General features: G+C 44.0%; 1 protein-coding gene across 1 annotated transcript in view; it reads right to left on the bottom strand.

Annotated features, from left to right (window-relative positions):
* The window catches only part of MAML2 (mastermind like transcriptional coactivator 2), a 217,591-nt gene that overhangs the window by 51,619 nt on the left and 142,322 nt on the right, over positions 1 to 23,650 (bottom strand). Inside the window, exon 2 of the mRNA XM_054801609.1 lies at positions 18,894 to 20,345. Coding sequence (XP_054657584.1) covers positions 18,894 to 20,345 — 1,452 coding nt within the window. The remainder of the gene's footprint in view (positions 1 to 18,893; positions 20,346 to 23,650) is intronic.

Below are 23,650 nucleotides of genomic sequence, written 5' to 3'. Positions count from 1 at the left end.
TGTAACAGTCTGCATTGGATCTGTTATCCATGAGTAATAAGGGCAGTTACGGAGAAAAAATTGTTTATCCCTTGCAATTACTAAGTGTACCTTTCATCTTGATCACAAAACTTTGGTAATGAGATTATGCCATTTGGCTGTGAAAAACATCATTTTAGCTCTACAGTATCCTCTCCCTGAGGATTTGTGCAAACATTACCTCAAACATCAAACATGCATATTTTAATGAACTGTATTAGTCTGCCTTCTATTAAACTACAGTTCAAAACACCAGTGTTAATGAGTTCTCCCCGTTTCCGATAAAATAAAAATAGCTAGGAAAAAAAATTACTTTTTGCTGACAGGGGGCTGAAATGATTTGTGTTTAACAAGTCAAACAAAACTAGTCGTATTTTTACATTCATTTTTACTGTACAGCTTGGGGGATGAAGCTCAGTGCCGCCATCAGTGAAGCCTTCCTGATTTTCCCTGGTAGGGACCGTCCAGTTTGCTGCGCTGGGCTGTCTCGTGTCTGCAGGTCGAGCTCAGCCCTGTCATAGCACCCTGCAGAGTGGGAGTGGGTTTCAGTGCAATTACTTTGGATTTGCACCCAGGTGTAAACGAGAGCAACACCCAAGCGCTAGAAGGAGCAAGCAGTGGTTCAGGGGATATTTGTTGGGGTGCAAGGACAGGGACACCAGGCAGATCTGCCGGCCTCACCCTGTGCAACACTCGCTGCATCGGCCGGCAAGCACCGAGCTGCTCCTCCGTCCCTGCAAACAGGCTGCCACAACTGCACGATCGTTCATGCTATCTGCTCTGGTTGCTCACAGCAGCTTCCTCCATTCCTTCCAAACTAGGATGCAGTCCCACGGGGGAGCTGAGGCATCTCAATTTTGGCAAAGAACCTCATTCCCATGAAAGTAAGTGCAGCTTTTACACCACCGTTTAATAACATGGCAACATTCTCATGCATTAGACTCATTTCCTCGCTGCCATAACTTGAGAAATAAATACTGCCGTAAAGCAAGCTTCTGGAAAGTGAAGCAGTTTCTCAAGCTTGCCTTCTCCTCTGAGATGATTTTTTTAAAAAATACTCAGACATACTTTTGTCCCCACTGCTTAGTGTCATTGCAGACTTTGCACCCTTCTGCAGTGCACACTAGACAACGTCAACCAGCTTGTCTAGAGAGGAAAGATTTCTGAAAAGCAACTTCAGTTTATGGGAGCGTGACTGAGGCTGCACGCACACTCGCTTAGCCTTGGCTGCAACAGAAGTGGGTGTGAAAACGTGAACGGAGTTGTACGACAGCATAGCCACAGGATGGAAAGCAAGGGTGTGTGCAAAGTTTTGTCCTGGTCAAAGCTCGTAGCCAGAAGTGGAAAGAGCTCACACAGATAAAGATGAACCAAATTGCAAGAGTCTAAGCTGGGCTTAAAAGACTGTGCCCACTGACTGCAGTCTGAGCAACAGTTTGAAAGCAGCCTGGGAAATACCGGGCTGAGGTGGTTACGTAGTCTATGCCAGCTGCCCAGGTCTAAATTTCTTCTCTACCTGTGCCAGAACGGGATGGTTTGAGACCAAACACTGGATGGTCATTGCTGGTTGCTTAAGGGCCAGGACTGTACTCACAGTGCGGCCCCACAGCTGAGCTCCTGCCTGCCTGTACACCACCCTGACGGGGATATCCACCTCATCTGCCTTCAGCTCTCCGGAGCGCGTGAGCCATGGCATCATCGCCCCCCTGCCTTCACCACCACCACACGTCACACCGCCTCTCTCGGGCACCTCCAGGGGACAGAGTCATTCATCCCCTGGAGGTCCCTGTCTCTCTCCATCGACTGCTGAGGTAATGGGGATTATACGCATAAGCAAGAAGCATCCTTTTTAGATAAGTATAGTCCAGTGAGGCAGCTGGGAACCTGAGTGATTAGTAGTTAAAATTCTTCCTCCAGGCCTTTTATATCATATTCCCTGAAATGCAGGAAATGCCAAAAGAGACCTTCGCTGGTGGAGATGAAAAAGCACTGCATTAAGGTTCCTACAGCACCAGACCTTTCTGTCACCATTACAGTGTATTAACAATTTTTAGTGATTTTTGTATGTATGGCATATAAAATTAACAAACATAATTTATTACCCTCTCTCACTGTAGCCGAATGTTTTACACAGAGGACCTATTCATCACTCTCTAACTAGTGCAAACAAACAGGGTTCCACAGTGTTGATTGATGGATATATCGGGTTTCTTTACTGCTGCTGCTGCTCATACTGCTCTTGAATTAATAACTCAGAGTTTACTTTGCACATCGTTGTCTCTTTTTTTTAAAGAGCATTTGGAACACCTAAAGACTGATTCTTATTAACACTAAGTCCCCGTTACACCAAAGTGGCCTGCATGTGTAATTACTTTTTTTTTTCCCAATTAAAGGCTCCTTTCTGTGGTCATAATGATAAAAAGGGGACCTCAGACTGAATAAGACTCAGACACAAAATTTTTGCTTAGGAACTTGCAATAGCAGTGAGGAGTAAACAAGTTTCATTGTCACTATTTCCATAGATCACTCAATCTGCAGAAGTCTTTTGAACATAATGTAAAAAGCAGGCATTAGTGTTATGGGGGCTTTACATACTCTTCTTGAAAGGGATCCTGCAGTAATTAGTTTAGAAATCTAATTTCCTTCATTTTTTGCAAGAAACTTTTGGAAGTGAGCAAGGCTAGTACCTTGACACTGTTGCTTTTGGCTTCTCCATGAAATGCCATTCCAGTTTGGATCAGTTATAAATGGCTGAAAAGCACCATTTCCCTTCCATTGCTTGTGCTCCTCAGGACATTTCTGCCACCCTGTGAAAGCAGTCATTAAACTTGCCTTGAAGGCAGCAAGAGGAGGAACACATATGCCAGTAGAAACTGCTGGGGGGTTCTAAGCTCTCCTAGAGCTGCCATCTTTAAAAAAAACCCCTTTCCAAGAGGTATGGCTCATGATCACATCGCTGTGCCTGCTCTCACAGCTGAAAACCAAACAGTAGATCCACTTCCACAAGCCCTGGGGCTGCTGGACCAAAATTGGCCAGGTCAACTGGAGACCAGTCAACTGGCAAAAATACTGTCACAATGACGGGCCTGTAGGTTAGGTCAGATCCTAAACTTCAGCGGGAAGACACAGCTAAACTGAACTCCCCCTCAGAGCAGGCACAGTTTCTGGCATTCCTTGTATTAATAACCTCTTCTGCTATGACCAAGTGGAGTTATTTTTGTGGCTCCAGACAGAAATGTGTGTTACAGTGGTCAAAGTGACCAAGATGTTCAGAGGTGGACTATAGGAACAGAGCCATTATATGCTGGGATTGTCTCCAATATATCTTCTGGCTTCTGCCACTTAAGATTTTCTGAGTGCAACTTTGCATCTACATCATGGTATTTGACTGCCTGTTGTGACAAATATTTCTTCTGAATTTGCTCAATCCCTACTTTGAATCCATGCCTGCTGTTGGTACTCACAACATTGTGCAGCAAAGATGCCTACAGAAAGTGTTCCCCAGTATTAGGTATAAGGTGCCTTCCTCTTGCTTGTTTTGCTGCCTGACAATTTCATTAGGGGCCTACAACCTTCCTGCTGGGAGAAACAGTGATTAATTCTTCCCTATTCATCTTCCCCATGTCATTCATGATCTCTATCTGTATTTCCTCTCTCATACCTCCTCATTGTCTGAAAAGTCTCAAATTAATTACAAGGAAGATGCTTCTTCCCTTCCACACATTGCCCAAGGTGGATATGGAGATTGCAGGTGGTGCTTGGGATGCAAACGCACTAGTGGTACAGTGGCTTTATCCCGTATATATATCAGTGTGTATGTGTGCTCCTCACTTCCACCACAGTGACTCCTGCCGTTCACTTTGCCTTTTTAAGCAAACTCGGTGAGGGTACTTCAGGTGAGTGCAGACCGCATTTCCTTCTCATTCACTACAGGACTTGCCCTGTGTTTCTCACAGGACCTCAGTAACGCTCAGAACTGATGGACAAGAAGGGAGACTTGAGTCTGAATGAGGAACAAACCCCTGCTTTTCCCAATCTTCAAGAGCATTGTTTTGAAACTTAAAATATTATAGTCTACCTTTTTTTAACTGCTGTTACGTAACATAGCAATTGTGAACAATATTTTGATTACCATTTCAATAAGGATTGGGTTGCTCTCTGCATTGTCATACAAGAAAATATATTTACCTTCTATGTAAATGGATCATAGAATCATAGAGTCATAGAACCATAGAATGGTTTGGGTTGGAAGAGACCTCAAAGATCATCTAGTTCCAATCCCCCTGCCATGGGCAGGGACACCCTCCACTAGACCAGGTAGCCCAAAGCCCCATCCAACCTGGCCTTGAACACTTCCAGGGAGGGGGCATCCACAACCTCTCTGGGCAGCCTGTCCCAGTGCCTCACCACCCTCACAGGGAAGAATTTTCTCCCTAATATCTAATCTAAATCTACCCTCCTTCAGCTTAAGGCCATTACCTCACGTCCTATCACTACATGCCCTCGTAAAAAGTCCCTCTCCAGCTTTCCTGTAGGCCCCTTCAGGTACTGGGAGGCTGCTATAAGGTCTCCCCAGATCCTTCTCCTCCAGGCTGAACAACCCCAACTCTCTCAGCCTGTTTTCATAGGAGAGGTGCTCCAGCCCTCTGATCATCTTTGTGGCCCTCCTCTGGACTTGCTTCAACAGCTCCATGTCCTTCTTATGTTGGGGACCCCAGAGCTGGATGCAGTACTCCAGGTGGAGTCTCACAAGAGTGGAGTAGAGGGGCAGGATCACCTCCCTCAACCTGCAGGTCACACTGCTTTTGATGCAGCCCAGGATATGGCTGGCTTTCTGGGCTGCAAGTGCACATTTCTGGCTCATGTGGAGTTTTTCATCATCCAACCTCTCCCAAGTCCTCCTCAGCGTTGCTCTCAATCCATTCTCTGCTCAGCCTGTATTTGTGCTTGGGACTGCCCCAACCCATGTGCAGGACCTGGGTCAGATATATATATAAGTAGTTGAAATGCAAATTCAGAAGTCCTGGTGTGAAATCAATTTCTCCTGTGATCTACATTTGATAGTGTAGAACTTACCCTTGCATCTATTTTCCATTTTGTGAAGTATAAAGATGCTACTCCAGCATACATGACCTCATTTTGATCACACATGAGTACTGACACATATGGCCTCCCTCAGCATGGAATGTAAACCTCAGATTTTTTAAACTAGTTTAAGCTATGTATATTTAAATATTCATGAAATGAAATTCTGACCACTTAGGTTTCAGCAACCTCTAAATCTTTAAAAAGAAGTGTCCTGAAAATACTCACTGACATTTGTAGGAATCTTTGCCTATCTGAGGTTTTGAGGGGGGAGTGCTTGGTCAAAAAATTTTAATTTGAAAAATTTATAAAACCTGCAAACTTTATGCTAATTCTGAATCCAACTCTATTTTGGAGACTAAAATTAAAGCTGTACTTATGCATCTAAATAGATGGCCTGTTTTCACAAGTACCGATCTACTCCATCTCTCCTTGACTCGGTCACTTTGTGCCCAGACACCTATTTAGATGCACCACGTGTATTTCTAATGCTTTAACTTCATCATCGTCTGTGTTAGAAAAAAGTGTTGATCTCACCACCTCAATTTTTAACCTTTACAGAACAGTTAATAGTTACAGTCACTACACAGAAGCTTTATGGATGAATTAGTGTGTAGAAAACAATTAACATATATTACATAATTTCATTACTTCTGCTATCACTACTATCTCAGCATTCATACTGATATTCATGCATGAACTTAATTTGGTTCAGGTTTTGCTTGTAGCATTTGTGTGGCTAAAATAACACAAAATCTGGGCATTCTATATCTATTTGTTTTAACTAACATTTATAGCGTAGTTCCAGCTCCTGTTGCCACAAAAAGACTAGAGAAATAAGAAAAAATTGGGAAAAACACAATAAACTCTATCCCTAATATTTACCCTGGGGAATGCAAGAGACCAAGAGGCACCTTGAAAACGTTGCTCAAGAGGACACAAGGCAGCAGCCTTTCACTTGCTTCTTGCCCTGAGAATAACGTACTATGTTGTCCAGATCCATAGGCTCAAATGCAAATATCAAGACAAAGTTATCTAATTAGCAGCCTCACAATTGCCTCTGGGTTTTGTATGTTGTTTTTGTCAGGCTTGGTTTTGCATAGTAGTCTCCTCTGTTTGAAAGACTATAAAGAAGGTGATTAAAATGATTCATTAACATTGTGCCTGTTTGAGCAAACAGTCCAAACATTCCTATACTCCCTAGTATCAAGCGCAGTGATCTTCACACAAATGTCCAAAGGTCTTTTAGCCTTTCTAATTTTTTCAACAGCATGACTTTAATTAATGATTCATATGCAAATTTATATACAATTACTGTACCAACTGACTAGCTTTCGATTTGCTTTGGATTCTTTGGGAGGAAGAGAGGGAAAATGTCCTCAGAGGTCATAACAACAGTAGACCATATATTTAAATGAATGTTACAATTAAATGTCTGTAAGTCTGTCAGGTGTCCCTATCTATGTCATCTACTCCACTCTGCTTAGTAGTTGCTGACACAGCTCCCTGCTTGGTTCCTTCAAAGAAAGGGTCACGTGAGGCAACAGCCAGAGGACTATATTGTGTCTTTGCTATGAAAACAGAGGAATAGAAAGGGATCTCATTTTAAAACTGAGTGCCTTGCTATCACATATCATCTAACATTTATTCTAAAGTTTATCTTACAAGCAGTTAGGTTTTTGGCCACCAGCACTCTCCTCAGGAGAGCCAAACAATTTCTCCAGTTGCTGGGAATGTGCTGCTAATTTCCAGCCTAAATTTACTTATGGCCAATTTCAAAGGTGGTTACTAGGTGCACCAGTTGGAAAACTTGTCAGAAGAAAAACAGGGCTGGATATGTTAAAGCTATATGGGTTTTGGACTGTCATTCTCTAGATCTGCATAAATAATTTGGCTATGGACACATAAATCCTACTCTGCAGCTTTAAAAGCTCAGGCTTAATAGGGAGATGGATGATTGTATCTCCACAAACCAAATTTCATTAGTATTTTCAGGTGGTGAGTCCAACGCTCCAGAAACCATTTCAGGCAGGATTAAAAATCTGAAGAGATTTTTGTTTTAATTCAACATATATACAGCCATGGAAAACCCTTCTGAAGAACGGCTCCAATGCTTCCTGGGGCCCAGGAGCTTGGCCCACAGAGAAGTGCTGCTTCTGAAAAAGCACTTGATAGCGCTTTGAATGTGAAACAAGACTTTGACAACACAGCTGTACTTAGCCCATGAAGTAGATTTCATGTTTACCAGAGAGGCCTGTAATTTGTGGATGGGGAGTTATTTACTTCTTTTAAAAATAAAACTCGGCAGTGAAAACCCTACATGAAGAAGAGAAAATGCCAAAATCAAAGACTGTGGCATGTTTGGGTCTCCTGCATCGGTGTTATGGATACTGCTGCTTTCCCACTGTGTTCAGCAGCCCACATGGCTGTGAGATGTTTCTCCATGATGTTTCAGCTCCCCAGAGTTGGGTGCTGAAGAGGAACCACGGCTGAGAAGGGATAGTAGCTGGGATGGAAGTACAAAAGGAGGGCTGTGGGATTAAAAATAATCATAGGGCTGAGAGGAAGACAGCAAAGGAAGACTTTGCACCCTCCTTGTGCCATAAGTCTGGCATTGCACAACAGGCCAAAATGGAAGAGGAATTTGGCTTTCAAGTACCTTTGGCTTTTTTTAGGAAACCCTAGTCAACAACAAAAAAAGCCAGTCTGTACGCTATTGGTAGAAATACGTTAGTGAAACAAGTGAGCTGGGCACAGGAACAACTTGTTCAACACAAAGCAAACAAAGTGGAGAAAGTCAGGTAAAGTACAGAGCTATGACTGGAAATGAGACACCCAGATTGTTTTGAATTTGGTCTGGGTCAGTGATGCAGCAGATAAACAGTTAATGCAGCCATTACAGAACAAATGCAACAGTCAAAAACCAACAGGAAAAGGCCATCGCATGCCATAATGTGAGCAAAACTACTGCACTGAAGGTCCTCCCTGCTGGGAACTGGCAACACCAGATAAAAGCAAGAGGAAAAAAAGAAATATTTTGGAAAAAAATCTTTCCTGCCCCAAACCTGTTTCTTCCTGCTGGAAATTTTTGAAATCCAGTTATTACTGTTTAGCCAGGTTTGTTCACAGGAAAAACAAAGGACGATGTAGCTGAAGAAAGACTCAATTCTGAGCCTGTGAAATGCTCATAAGACTCACTTTAAAGCTTGTTGATCCCCCGCGTAACAAGGCCAATGGACTCTGCTGCTATAGGGAGAAAGCACTGGAGACAGAGAGACAGGCAGGTTCGTAGTTGGCATGCTGCAGAAAGGGTTAAAAGTGGTCAGTTCATCACTCTTCTGTGTGGTGCCTTGGAAGTTTTCACAACACCAGATGTGCGAAAAAAAAAAAGAAGAAAGAAAGAAAAGCGAACACTAGTAGACATCCTGGTGCCCTGGAAGCAGTTAAATTAACACCCAGCAGGGACAAATTTGCAGCTTTGGGAACAAGCTTAAAGTTAGTCTGTTTTCATTCCTGGAGTGAATTTGCAAGTGTATGACACTGAAGCATAGCCTGGGAAGGAGCAGACAGCTTTGGATTAAGGATGGATAGCCAGAACTCACTCCCACTCTCCCTCCTCCCACTCCATTTTGCACTTAGGCTGTGAAGCTCCCAATACTTCTGCTAATCCCTATGTCTTCCCATGTCTTTTACCAGTTCCAGTAGGAAAAAAAAGCCATTCTGTTCTTTTTTTTCCATTCCAGCTGAAACCAGAAAAGACTGGAGTCACACCAGCAAAGCCTACTTTAGCTGGGATTGCAGCTTACAGTCATTTGGAGAAATCTAGTTCTGCAATGGATAAAGTTGGATGTTCTTCTAACCAGAACCAAAGCACTAAATCCTTTACTCATTCATCACTCATTTGGAGCCAGGCTGTGGCCCTGCTTGCAACCACTGCAAATTATAGAAAGGACTGGAAAAAGAAAAGACTGTGAGAGTACATCTAACCCATCTTCACAGAATTACAGAAAGCTCTCACGGTCTCTCTCTCCTTCTTACAGGTTACAGAACAAACTGGCTCCACAGAAATACCGTCTTTATTCATTTTCACACCTTGGTCATTGCAAGTATTTTGGTATTAGTCAATCATGGGGAACTTTTCAACCGAAGTGGACTACATTGCTTCTTATGAAGGCCTGGGAGGACCATTCAGTCTCCATCACTCTTCCTCTTGCATCTTTTGCAAGGGAGGAAGAAACTTCAAACAGTGGAACAGGCTTCCTAGAGAGGTGGTCGATGCCCCAAGCCTGTCAGTGTTTAAGAGGCTTTTGGACAATGCCTTTAATAACATGCTTTAACTTTTGGACAGCCCTGAAGTGGTCAGGCAGTTGGACTAGATGATTGGTGTAGGTCCGTTCCAACTGAAATAGTCCAGTCTAGTCTATTCTGTTCTGTTCTGTTCTATTCTATTCTATTCTATTCTATTCTATTCTATTCTATTCTATGTTGGTTATTCAATGGCTACACTTGCAGCTAGGGATGGCAAAAGAGCTGTAGGGTCCCCTGAAGGAAGAAAACCAGAGAACGGGATGTATTCATTTTTTCCAGGGAGACAAATATGCTGGTTATTCTGTCTCCCTGACCGACGGACACTGGCAGGATGAATAGCACAGACTAAAACATGTAGTGTGTCCTTTCAGCTGGCAATTTGAAGGGCTCTGAGTGAGGCAGATTGGGAAAGCTGCATTTCCTGTCCTGTGCTGAAGACATCCCACAGACACTTTGGGAGCTACTGGACAAGCAACCCCTCATGCCCCTTCATTTATTCCTGGCGTAAGACACAGAAACTGCTAGTTTTTAAGTGTTACCAATCTTCCACGCTCCCCTTTGCAAGGACCATAGGTGCTTGTCCCCTGTGCATCAGTAGTTCCCGTTCTGCCCCGTTCCCTCCCACGCTATTTGCCACCCTCAGATCCCCTGTCCTCCCCTCTCGGCACCCAGACTCACTCTCGGCTTCCTCCTCCTGAGCTCCCAATCCTTCTCCCTCATTCCCCCTCACCCAAACCCAATTTTCACTCTCTATTACTGTCTTCCAGGCTTCTTCCTACCCTCGGACCCTCGCCCTTCCTGCACTTTACTCCTTTACCACCTCCTCTCCCAGTCTCCGTCCGCCCCATCACATTTGTCCTAATCTGGATCCGGTACCTCCTGGCTATTTCTTTCCCTTGCACTAAACTTTCTGCTTCCTGACTCTCTCCTACCTTCAGTTTCTGCCCTTCCACATCCAGACTCCATTTGCAGTCAGTCATCCACCTTCCCCTCCCTCTCCAGCCATCCCTGTAGTCAATGTTCCCCAGCACCAGCCACCTGAGTCGAGTTTAACAACTTGGTGCTGCTGGCAGGAGCAATCCCATCTTTGCTTCTTGCCTCCAGCTACGTGCTCCTGCAACTTCCCTTGTGCCAGTGATGGTTTTGCCTGACCCCACAAGCTGGAGAAAGTCACTGAAAGAGCAGAAAACCAACACAGAGAGAAAAAATATAGTTTTCTGCCAGTTTTGTGAGAGCTCAAGCAAGTGCCAGAGCTGGTGCCAGAGCAAGGAGTGGACACAGGGCTGGGGTGGGGGAGGCATCCTTGTCCCTTTCTGAAGCACCTAGCCTTGAGATCAGCTCTGTCATCCTGTGAAACCTCAGCTAAACCCCTTGTCCTCCTCTTCCTTTGACACAGTGGCACACAGTTCAATGCACTGCAATTTCAGTCTGCGTGTGTCTCGCAGGCAGAGCAGCACAGCTGGGCTCACAGATGGTATCTTCTGCAGCGAGGTTATGCCCCACGTATGTGTCTGGCTTAGGTACTCTGAGCTGCGCCTTCCTCCCTGGTTACAGAGGAAGGTTAGGGGGTTAACATTAAATATAGACAACTGGTGTGACAGAGGGGGATGAATATCCCTCCTTTTACCTGATTTCTGCATTTTCTACTGGTTCACGATATGCTGTGGACCTCACATAAATCCTCACTCCTTCCTATGGAAAATCATTCAACTCTCATGTTTCCACAGCTACGTCAAGGCTGAGTATTACTATTAAAAGACTCTAGGAAAGGTGTTTGGCTTTGCAGAGGGACCATGTGCTTCAGGCACTCAGCCACCCCTCTGAATTCCAGCTGGGGCTTGACATAACAGAACCTTGTCAGACGGGACAGAGAAGTGAGGACCCTTTTTGAAGAGATGACATGAAGTCAACACAGTTGGCCTGTTCAATGTGGTGTGAGGCTACCCTCAAGACCCCACTCCTTTACCACACAGAAGGTGGCAAGCAGAACCTCAGGCATAGCCAAGGCATGTCTACCCATGCATGAGTGTCTCAAAGGCCCCTCGGAAAGTTGGCAAGCCACTGGGTGCACCCTGATGGGCTGTTTGCCATCAATCTATAGGTACAGAGGGGAAAAGAGGCATCAAACATTATTTTAAGTGCTCCAGAGGTCTCCTCTGGGGGACTGTGCAGGCTCAGAGCTGTGCGTCTGTAGAGAAGACTCTCAGACCAAGGGCAGAGGGTAGTCAGGTCAAGACGAGCAGTGGGGGAGTGACAGGTTCAGGCACTATCCTGGGACACAAGGATAGTGTCTCTGAGACTGACACTGGGTCTAGTTCAACTCCAGACTCTGTCAGAGGATTTCTCTGCAATGGTAAACGTGTTACTTATGTCCTTATCCAACAACTCCAGCGGATTGATTGTAATAGCTTTGGATGAGATCTTCCTTCTCTTTTTCCCAAAATATATAATAATATCTAAAATATACAGTAACATTTCCTTCCTCTCAAGGTTTGGCTGGCTTGCTTATTTACATCATAAATTCTTCAGGGCAAAAGCTGTCTCTTACACTGTGTGTGTACATTACCAGAAACAGGCATGCAGCAAATGAAGCAGGCAGATGGTTCTGGATTAGTTCTGTTGGAGCATCTGGCTGATTTTCTGGATCAGCATCACATACAAATGGTAAATTCACCCATGAAAACTCACATTAAAGGAACATTACTAGGTCTGTTGCTGTCTTAATGACAGTCATCTGTGGCCTGGGGCAGGTCTCCACCATAAAAACACCAGCAGTAAAAGTGGCTGAGTGGAGGAACAAATATTTGCCATTAAAATATTTCTTCATTCTGAACCCCTAGAGATACAAATTACTGGGACTTGCTCTTGAGGACTTCAGGGAATGAAAATAATAGGAAGACTCTAGGGAGAAAAATGGGAACTGGGGCTTGTTAATTTTTTTTTTTGTTCCTTGATTTCTTAAGGTATTCATAAATTGCCTACAAACAAGCAAAAACTTACAGGAAAGGGTTTTTCACCATGCCAGCTCCAAATGGCTGTGGAATTATATTGTTTTTCCAGGCTGCCTTTCCAAAATCCCTGCAGGAAGTTGACTCAGGGCTTGACTCTGGCCTCAGAGGCACACACGGTAATAGCAGAAATCCTCACTTCAACCAGGTAAGAAGCTCTCACAGATATCCCAGCTTTATTGACGAGATCACAGGTCAAGACAGACTAACCTGTTTAGTAGCAGGGGAGAAGACCTGAAACATGCCCGGCCCCTTGCCTCCTGGTCAGCATTGCATCTTCACGGTTCCTTATCCCAGTCTTGCCCTGTTACGCCTCCTTTCCTTCTTCTCATAAGCACAAACTCATGTGCTGTCTTTGGTGATGTTCCCTTACTTGACCTCAGCACCCCAGGCCTGTAAACTCAACCACCAACACTGTGGATCTTCTCATCTGCCTTTTCTTCCTTGCAGCCACCATCATCTTCTCTTACATATGCACCAGGCACCTTGGCTTTTCCTCTGCTTCCTCACCCTAGTCCACGTCTTCAAGGTGGCAGTAGAGTTAAATCAGAGGACTGAAGCAGCTAACACCCTTACTGTGCCTCCTGACTCCAACAGCAATTTTTTCCCCACAGCCAAAGCAACTGCCTGGCTCATGAAGTGCCTCCTGGATCACCACAGTCCTCAAATCAACATCTCTAGGCATGCAGGTGGGTAGAAGCTAATATCCTTCAAGTTCCTTCTGTAAAACTCATAGTTTCCTTGATTCTTACAGTAGAAGACAGGACCTGTTTTTAATCCAAGTTTATACAGTTCTTCACAAAACATTTTGCCCTATCAGTGGACCTCCTGGGCACCTTCACAATGCTAATAAATAATAAATAAGATTTCAAGTGTGCTGACATTAGCAAAGAACTTATCCAAACAAGTGCAGTGATGGGTTTTACTGGTATCTTCACGGAAGTACCTTCAAAAAGCAGTCCAAATGAGACAACAGGGACTAACTTAGCTACATCCCAAATCCCCAAACCCAGAAGCATTTGACCTAACTGGCTAATATTCTACTATTCTACCAGTGTAAATACTTCATGCAAAGAGTTCAAGAAACCTCATGGAACTTGCAGTGTCTCTGAGCCTTTGAATTACAATGTCCTCAGGGACTGACCATCCACAGTGTGATTGTCTGTATATTTCTTTCAGCAAACTGAGCATGAATGATATAAAGCACTACAAGACAACAGTCCACCATGACAATACAGGAACTTATGACATTTCGTCTCTGGTTTCATGTTCATAAATCAGCTATGACTCTGCAATCGATGGTAGTTATTGGGACACACTCAAGTCTTTATCCAGAATATTTAATTCAGCCCTTGCATGAAGGAATGCAACCAAAATGGAGCTATCAAAAAAAGCTGTCATCCGAATATTATTTTTATAGCGAGCATTGAAAGAAAGGTCACATTGTTATTTTCTTACACTATGGAACAGTTTCTATTATTGCAGATTCCAAAAGCCTGGAATCGTTGTTATTTATGATCTAAGTCAAATTTAAGTCCTAGTTTCTACCAATTACGACAAGCCACTCTAGGTTTTCTCTCTTCATTTCACAAATACTTGCAAAATAATTCCTTCACACTTGAAAACAGAGAGGTTGCCTCACCAAAATATGCTCTTCTTTAGTGGTAAACACAAAGGTCTAGGAGAATATTGTTTTTATATGAATCATCTGAAGAAGCCACATTTTCTTTGAGAAATTTTGTAGGCTAAATTAGAGGTGTAAGTTATCGCTCAGCAGTGAACGATAACAAGAGTTTTTCTATCTTCACTTTCAAAAAAGCCATTAGATCTTTAGCTCCTGGTGCTTCTTCCTCGCATAGCACTCTAACAGTCTGACAGTTTAACATACACTTCTTATTAAATCTGTATGGTGCCCATGCTTTAAAAAAACAGGTAGAAGGCCATATCCTACTGCTTACTATGCTGTTGTAAGTCCAATTATGCTCTCCTGAAAATAAGTGAAATTATCCTGGGTTTACACTGGAGAAAATGAGAGGAGAATTTGTCTCAGCATATCTGCAGACCTGCCAGGTTACTTGAAATACCATCTCTGTCCCTTTGAGAATTTTAAAGAGCAATGCATATATATCAGTTAAGCACTGATTTTCTGGGCATTTTGAAGGGCTGGTGTAATGGAGGGGGCCTGCAAGGGGGGGTCACCTCAGCACCTGGAGCTCTTCTGAAGGTCAAGTTCCTCTCTGGTGGCACATCCCTTGGTGCAGTGCTGCACTGTGGCCACTCTCCAGCCAGATGCAGCCGTGCTGTGTCCCTAGGCCATGGAACATCTGAGAGGCCATTGATCACATACTGCAAAATACAAAGCTTTGCTGTGGGAGAGCGTGATGCAAGAGGCACGTATGGGACACTCATACTTGGAGCAGGTACTGGAGAAAGGATTGCTCAGTATTCATTAGGAAGGGAGACTGGTTGGATTTAAAAGGAGCCTGTTAAGACCTGGTGAAGAAAACGATCTAAGGCATGCCCCAATTAGGGCAAGTAAGGGCAAAAAAAGCCCCAAACTGTAACGAATCACACCACATTCCTGGGTTCTTGGGGAAAAAAAAAAAAAAGAGAGAGAGAAAAGAAAAAAAAGGAGAAGATGATCCCATCCTCAAAGCGATTATAAAAGCACAAGGACTAACAAGGCCCAGAGCTCTGCATGAGAAAACGCTGTTGTGGGTTGCAACTACACAAACAACACCGACACTTCCAGAGCCTTAAAAATAAGGACCACTGGTTGTTCATGTAAAGCGAGGGCTGAAGCTCTCGTGATCCCTTGTGTTATCCTTGTCCCCAAAGCCAAGACTAAACAGGGCACATGCCCACATGTAGCAGACGGAGCGGCCTTGCTCCATTAGGGTTCCTGTTCTCATGGGCTCAGCCTTCTTTTCTCCTCTCCCTTGAGTCAACGAAGTTGAATAAAAAAATTGGGAGAAAAAGTCAGCTTCAAACCTTTGAGTTTAATTTGGCTTTAGGTCAAAACCAGAAGGCGATGAATAATATTTTACTTAGTAGATAGAGGCTTTTTTTTTACTTCTTCACAGAAGACTAACATATCTTATTGAACAAGTCTTACAGTGCATCAAAAACTTTGAAAATATGTGTGGAATTTCTCAGACTAGTTAAAAACGTCAAGTTTTTTTGTTCAAAAACCTTAAGTCTTACTTCAGAAGCATCTTTCACTGACTGGACTACATTTCTTCATAAAGAGAAAGTTAGACTTCAAACTCCTACCCAAGCCCAGTTACAGATTTTCCCTGCATCAGCTCAGGCTCTGTGTAAGTATTTCAAACTTGATTAAACCTGTGCAGAATTTGGAGCTTCTAATTATTCCTTAAACAAAGAGAGTGTTGAATTTCTAAGAGTTTTTTCATGACTCTGCATATGTTGCGTCCTGTTAGACAATGGAAAGGTGACTCTTTCCCACAACAATGGAGAATGAAACAGAGAAGCAAACAAACCCTTCATTCAGATTAACCTTCCAGGAAACCAAGATGATTTCCATCATTTTTATGACTTTTCCCTAGAGGCAAAAGACATCTAATTAACAAATCCCACTGCAAGTTTGCTTCGATTTGACACAAAGTGAATGTGACAAGCAAAGAAATTATAAGCCTTACATTTCCAGTTAGCCAGCTTGGGCTGATAAAGCCAAGTTCAAATGTTTTTTTGGGATCTTAAAGCTTGGGGAGTAAAAATCCAGAGGGTGAGCTGGTTCAGCTAAAAATGTGAATTTATAGTGTTCCAGTCAGTGTTATCTGATGGCAATGTCACAGCAACCCTTTATGAATGTGCACTCACATTTCCAGCTACAAAGCATTCCAGACAGTTGTGAGATGGTCCTTACAGTCCACAATTTATAATGATCTGAGGAGGACTTGAATGATGCCAAGCAGAATCAACCCTTGATTCCTCATGAAGAAATAGGGTATAAGTAAAATAAATATTAATCATGAAGTTAATTAGTAAATGCTGGTAATTAATCATGCATTACTGTTAATGATGTGTAGGAATCCTCAGAGGTGGGAGATGATCCTCCAGGAAAGAAGACCATGCAGCCTAATTGAGGAGATGTCCCCATTGCTAAAATCATCGGGAGCTGACCCACGAGGTTGCTTTGACCTTTGTTGTCTTTATTGGAAGATAATACTAGTGGTGTCTCCTCTCACTCTGATTTAATATTCATACCGGATGTATGGGGCAAGCAGGCCTGACTGAGGGGTTGGTGGGCTCTTGCAGCTGCGCAGGCAGATGCTAAAGGAGTCCACAGAACTCATAAATACTGCCAGGTGAACAGTTATGTTCAAACCTTTCCAAAATGCTGCAATTTATGGACCAATTGTATTTCTAAGTATTGTTCAATCAGCTACAGAATACTCTACTGAGAGAGATCTACCTGATTTTCTGAACTTCAGCAGAACTTTGAAACAACTGCTAAGGATATCTTAAAAAAAAATCCATTTATCTCTTTATAGCCTAGAAAAAAACCAGCATTCTTGCTGCAAAAGCCCCATCATCTGTGTCTACAAAGCTTATAAGATTCTCAGCCGTGCTGTGGGTCAGGTAGCCAAGTCCTGCAGACATATCTGTGGAAAGTGGTCAGATGACAAGAAACTTTGGAAAGCTACTTGCAGAAGTCTGTGGTGATAGGCAAAACTCCTTCGTTGGTGTAATATCTAAAGTTTGGCACTCAGCAAAGTTCATTTAGGGCAAGTTTCCTAAGCCAAAAGATCTTGCGGCTGCACAGGTGAGAGATCCCACTACGCTAATGATAAATCTTGCAAGTACTACTATGGCCAAATTGCGAAGTACCATCTTGTTGGCTTGCCTCCCTGAGCAGCAGCCCAAGAGGACACAGAGCAAGGAGCTAACATTGCCTCAAGCAGAGTTGCTCTCACTGTTTTCATTCCTTTCCAGAATGTGACCTTGCATATTTTTTTCAGAAAAATAGTAGTGTTTGCAAAAGTCCCGCCTGTCTCCCCTGTGCTGACAGATTGCTGGAAGCTTCATCATGGCTGAATGAAGGAACTGTTAAAATTCATCTGGCTGCCAGTCTATTAAGAGAATGGGGAAATGCGCCTAAGAAGAGAGTACACAGTGGCCCAAGAAGGAGAGGAACAGCCAGCAGAGACCTCCCGTAAAACAGCAAAGCTGTGCTTGCTTCCTGCCAACGCTCGTTCTCCAGCATCTTCCAACAAAGCAACGTCTCCTTACCCAAAGCTGCCCATAGGTTTCACCTGGTACCTCTTGCTAAGCGATTTTCTTTTGGAGAAGGTCGTGGTTAGTTGGTCGGGGAATTTAAATGAGTTTAAAGGAGAAAGGTGTCTATGCATACAACTATATTTACTTTCCTTTTTTTTTTTAAACATCAGACTGTTCATCCAAAGAGTTTGGCGAAGAAACTCCAGTTCTAAATGAGTCATTCACAATGCTGCTTCTCTGGGACTTTATGGAAGACTTAGGCTTTCACTTTTCAGTAGTTTCTTCTAGCTGTTTTTCACATCCACAAATGATCTCCACACCTATATTGCCATTCCATACCTTCAAATGTGTTGAGCCCAAGTCGCGCCAAAACCACTCATAGTGGCTTAAGTGTCCCAAGGTCAAATATGTGTTACTTGTTTTGCACCTAGTTTCCAGTTTCTGGGATACAGCGAGGTTGCATATTCAAACTTGGACTGGCAGTTCTGAAACTTGGGATCCTGGTGCACAGTGACTTGGCGTGGCATAACTGAGCTATAACAACTGATTTTATCAGAGCATTGTCTCACGACAACAGATGGGAGCTGGCCATGTGGTATACAATTGTAGACATAATTGTGGCAACCTTCACCATCGTATCTAAGCATGTATTTTATCCACAGAATATTCCCAGAAGTATGATGGGTGTTTATAAAACTCACAGATAAGTCTTAGTTTTTCTTTGCCAAACAGATAACAAATGTGCAAACAGTATTTCTGTCATGTCAGTCAAAAGATATCTAAAACTAGAATTTCTTAACCCTGCCTCCCTGAGGAAAACGACAGCATAAAAATTAATGTTAAAAAATACATTGTCTAAGATAACATAGGAATTCAGTAAAATTTTACCATTCAGAAGAGCCTTAAATAGGGGTCCAAAATAAGCTTGCATCTGCCCTACTCTCTCACCTTTCTGACAAGTAACTACATAATAAACAGCAGTGACATATTCATTCCATGGTGTTAAGAAAAAAAGTGTTATGAACACATCTTTCTTGAAATTCTTATAACTGTGCATCGATGATATACCTGAATAAGTACTAAATGTGCCATCACCAGCTCTGAGGAAGTGTGTGCTGAGATGGTCATCATCTGCCACCAGTACACATCTCCTGGACGAGGCCAGGCTGGAAAAGCCTTTTTACTACTCAGACCAGAATGATTCTGTAACAAATAAGGAGCAATTTGCCTTACCTGTCTATGCTGCTGAGAGACTGGATACTGCAAACCTGAGATTTGCTGGCTTTGCTGCATTTTCTGAAGCATCATTTTTTGCTGCATTGCTAGGGGTACATTAGGTGGCCTTTGAAGAGACTGGTTCGGGAGAGGCTGAGCAGGTTGAGGCTGCGGCTGTTGTTGCTGCTGTTGCTGTGGCTGTTGCACAGGGGCTGAACCCTGTGCCTGCTGTGTGTAGTGCAGAAGGGCAGGCTTGTTTTGGGAACCCAAAACTGAAGGCATCTGCTGGTTTGTTTGCTCTGAGTTAAAGTGAAACAAAGGCTTTGTGTTGCCATGATGCTGCTCTAGTGGTGGCTGAGCACTGTTGATAAAGTTTCTGTTGAGGTCCTGAGGCTTCTGTTGCATGATTATGTCCATGGGATTGCTCTGGGGAGTGGTTGGTTTATAAACATAGTTGTTCATCCCTTTCGACTGGTTTCCATTCACTGGTACCCCAAGCATTGCTGAGCTTTGTGGGCTGAACTGCTGCTGGCGAAAAGAAGGACTGGGAATTTTCTCTTGCACGAAGGGTCCAGGGGAAGGTCCTGATGGAGACAGAGTGGACCAGTTGGCTGCCTGGTTCTGCTGCTGCTGTTGCTGCTGAATCAAGGCATGCTGCTGCCGGTTGGCTGCAATCTGTTTGAGCTGCTGTGCATGAGACACTTCCTGCCAGTTAGGCAATGGCCGACTGGATGCAGAAGAAACCTGTGATACCTGTGTTTGATTCTGAGGCACCGAAGGGATAGGCGAAGAGGTGGACATGGCAGTGGTGGCCATAGTGAAGGCTGGACCTGTAGAAGAAGGCCTTATCTGTGGGGAGCCCACAGGAGCCTGATTTATGCCTGGTGCATATTCACTTTTTATCACCATCTTATCCATCTGCAGCGATCTCACAGGGCCTCTCTGGCTCTGCTGCCCAAGGTCAATGTTGAATGGCTCGTCTTGTTTTATTGTGGCATTTATCATATTCTCTAGCTCAAGATCACTCATTGGTGGCACTGATATGTTAGTCAGTTCATTAAATAGTTCCTGAAGCTCCAGATCCATCATTTGTTCCCACGAGTCTTCCCCATATCTGTTAGGGAACATGTTCTCATGGGACGTCTGGCTATCTAAGTGTTTGCTGCAGGACATTGTTTCTCCTGGTTCTTTCTTTACCTCTTTCAAAGTCATATTAAACATGCCATTCCCACTAGCATGTGTATTGTTTGCTAGGTTGCCGGCCTTTCTTTGTGATCCTTGCCCCACAGACATCGTTCCTGACATTGACTGGCTTTGGCAATTGTTAACATGTCCACCTTGTCCCACTGAGATATTATCACCCACTCTTATCCTCTTAATGTCAAGGAAAGAGCTCTCCGAAACACCGTTGGGCCTCTTGTTGACAGGTGACAGATTTACGACCAACTTTCTCTTCAAAGAGCCTTGGAGCTGAAAGCAGAGACAATAAAAAGAATCATTAGATGACACCCAAGAAACAATCTGTAGTGTATTCACTAGAAGGATCTTGAAAGGCAACAGGCAAGTAAGCATCACTTAGTACAGAAAGCTACTCTGGGCTTTCTCAGTCAATGAAACTATGCAGAACTGCAGGAAAATATATTGTAAGTGAGACATCTCCTGCCACCACCCCGCCATCCTTGCAGCACTTTTCAAGCACTGCTGCCTCCTGTTGATCACAGACCCCGTTCCCCCATGGGTGTGAGTGGAGGGAGGTGGCCAGAGCTGTAGCTGGCAAAGCCTAGGGCATAACTATCCCAGATTTCCTCCCATCTAAGTGTGCCAGACAGATCTAAAGTATTTTTAGATAGCAGGGACTAATGCAGTCATGAAATCTGGCTTTGTGCCTACACAAGGATGCAGGATTTCACTCTTATAATTTTGGTATGATCCAAAAGACTATTTCTGACTGTTGTAGAGTCCAAAAGTCCTAGGAGCCACTTTAATGGCACACACAAGATCCAGGCATCCTGATCTCACATAGGTTTATACTGGACAGAGATGTGTGTAATTAAAGATGTTAGATCTTAACTTGTGCAAAACTGAAAATGAAGCCACTAGAGCCATGTCAGGTTATGTCAGCCAAGGGTCTGGCCCATGATGTACTGCCAGATTGTTTTCCACAGATGTATATTAATACATTAAGCCCTAATTGTTTATGTCCTGAAACATCTGCTATAAAACACACAGTCCACGCAACACTGCTCCGAGAACTGTAACTCTATTTCCTTTTCCTTGAATATTTACAGTAATACTTTCAGGTGCTTGTGAGCCCTGCGGGCCTACCAAAGGAAAAGAGGTTCACAGCTCTGTCCACCTGATCTTCGCTCCTCTGCCATGGTTGTACACACAAATTCCCACCCCGCACGCACAAAACAAAGATGTAGTCCCATGAGCTGCAAAGTTTGGACTCGGTGCACACGCCCTCAAGTAAAGTGCAGATACCCTCAAGTAGAGTTGCTTTCAACATGGTTCATAAAGGAATAGATCACTTTTTTAAACAAGCACAGCTGTCCTATCTTCAGCTCTGTACGTTAAAGGTGCGCACGCTGAACAGCGAACGTGCACACAAGCAGCTCTTGCTCAGCACGCATGCTGTCACCGTTTCAGCTGTGAGCAATGTCAGGAAACTCTGCAGGGAAACGTGGCTCATCTTCTGCCTTTCTGCACCCAGGCAGAAGTACACCGGCCGTGGAGGCAACAGGACAATGTCATCTGACAAGTACCTGTGTGTGCCAGTGAGAAAACAGCGCCCGTACAAACTGTGATACCTTGGGAGGCTGTGATGGGCAGAGGGAACACTGAGAACTCTCATTTTCCAGTTAAGTGAGGAAGGGTGATACGTGACATCTTCCAATCACGTTCCTTGTGTCATGCTGCTTCATGTACAGAGGGCCACGAGCATGTAATTCCGTGTTGTGGCCCCCATTCCCCTCAGCTTTAGGCTTATCTATAGGTATGAGTTCTTCCCAGATAACTCCAGGTATGAACATTTTTATTCTGGTGTGAATACCAGTGAGTTGCTTGGGAAGAGCGCAACTGACAAATATATATTTCCTCCATACCCACCTATCCTTCCATTGCATCAGCAGGTCACTGAGTTTAGCCCTTAAAAACAGAGCTTGTAATTTCTCTCTCTGACACTGAAAATCTCATCTCATATCTCAAGTTAAGTTTCCAGCATAGCTTTTGAATCACAGATCCATGTTTTCATCTCCTAAGGACAGACATGTTGGTGCCTAGTTGTATGAGTCCACAGACCTTGTGACTTCAAGATTGTCACTAGGTGTCCCCCGGGGAGGAGAGTCTTGGGTGGTCACTTGCAAAGAGCACGGACTGTCTTTGGTTAGCGTGTTCCTTCTGACACATGAGTCACTGTACTTTCCTTTGCAAAAAAACCCGGTAAGCTGCACTTCTTTTTACCATCATCTATGTGATTATTAGAAATCATTCTCATGCCCCCAAATTAATCTTCCTGGGAAATGGGGAAGTCCCCAGGTCATCAGAATACATGACTTGGCAGCATGTTTTGCTTTCAGATGTGTTGCTGACAGAAAGGCTGAACAGATAATGAATAATATATCCTCTGCACACATATACGCTTTACATGCTTAATATGCTTTTCTGAGTTAATTTTGCTTTTGCTTGACATTTGGAAGCGGAGGGAACTGTTTAAAATCTCTTCACATTTTCAGCGCACCTGCACCAGGCTTTCTGATAGAATTAAAAACGTAGGTGTTTTTGTTTGTTTGTTTGTTTGTTAAAGTGCGCTGTGCGTGGCAGCTGCTTTTCTTCTGCGTTTGAACTAGCTGCTAGCAGACAGGGGTGAGCTGTGAAGTGCTTCTCCCGGTGAGACACACAAGTCAGCAGCAGAGCCAGGGAGAGCACCAGGACCTCCAGACACATCCCTTAACCAAGCGCTCCCTCCCTTCACACGGGCTGGAGGACTCCTGGTTTCATGACATCTCCTCTGCTAAAGTGCCCACCAAAAAGGGCACTATGCATTTCTAAAGAAGAAGTAACAAGTGCTGGCTTATCACATCTCCCAAAACCTTGCAAACACTGCCCTCTGAATGCTGGCAACACCTTGGTCAATACAGCACAAATGAGAGCGAACGAGGCTGCAAAGGTGCAGGGGACTCTCAGGGGACGTCACTGAGGTTGCTGGAAAGGTCCTGATTTCACATGCCCCATGAGTTTGGGATGTGGAGGGCGAGGGCATGGGAAGGATGTGAGCAGCCCACAGGGGTGAAGCCCCCTGTCCCTCCTTGCACCGAGCTGTTACCAATTATGTGTCAGGGCGGTTCGCAGGGGACCGGTCTGTGTTTGTTCAGTGAGACGAGCAGTGTCCATCACAAGCCTCTCTGTCTTGCCGTTTCGTCTGAACCCTGCCTTCGGTGGGGCACTGCTGCCCCAGCGTTACTCCTGTTTTGTTTTCAGAGGGGGACGGACCAGGGTTCGATCACTCAAATCTTCGCAGTTTTCTAGCAATCACATTTTTCAACTACTGATTGTATGACAGTACTCGATCTCTGTCTCCCCAAGCAAAGCAGGCTCTTCAGAGGGTAAAAAAAAAAAAAGAGCTTGCCAGATTTCAAGCTCCATCTCTTCCAATTTGCAAGCCAGGATTGATTTGGGTCAATAAACATAAAGCAAAAGTTCCTATAACACACAGGCAAATTCCTCAGATCAAACGGGCTAGCGATTACACATCTCAAACCGTTTGAACTGCGTAA

This window comes from Grus americana, chromosome 1 (assembly GCF_028858705.1).
Source record: "Grus americana isolate bGruAme1 chromosome 1, bGruAme1.mat, whole genome shotgun sequence".
NCBI classification, from domain to species: Eukaryota; Metazoa; Chordata; class Aves; order Gruiformes; family Gruidae; genus Grus; species Grus americana.
This window is presented reverse-complemented; position numbering and strand designations above follow the sequence as displayed.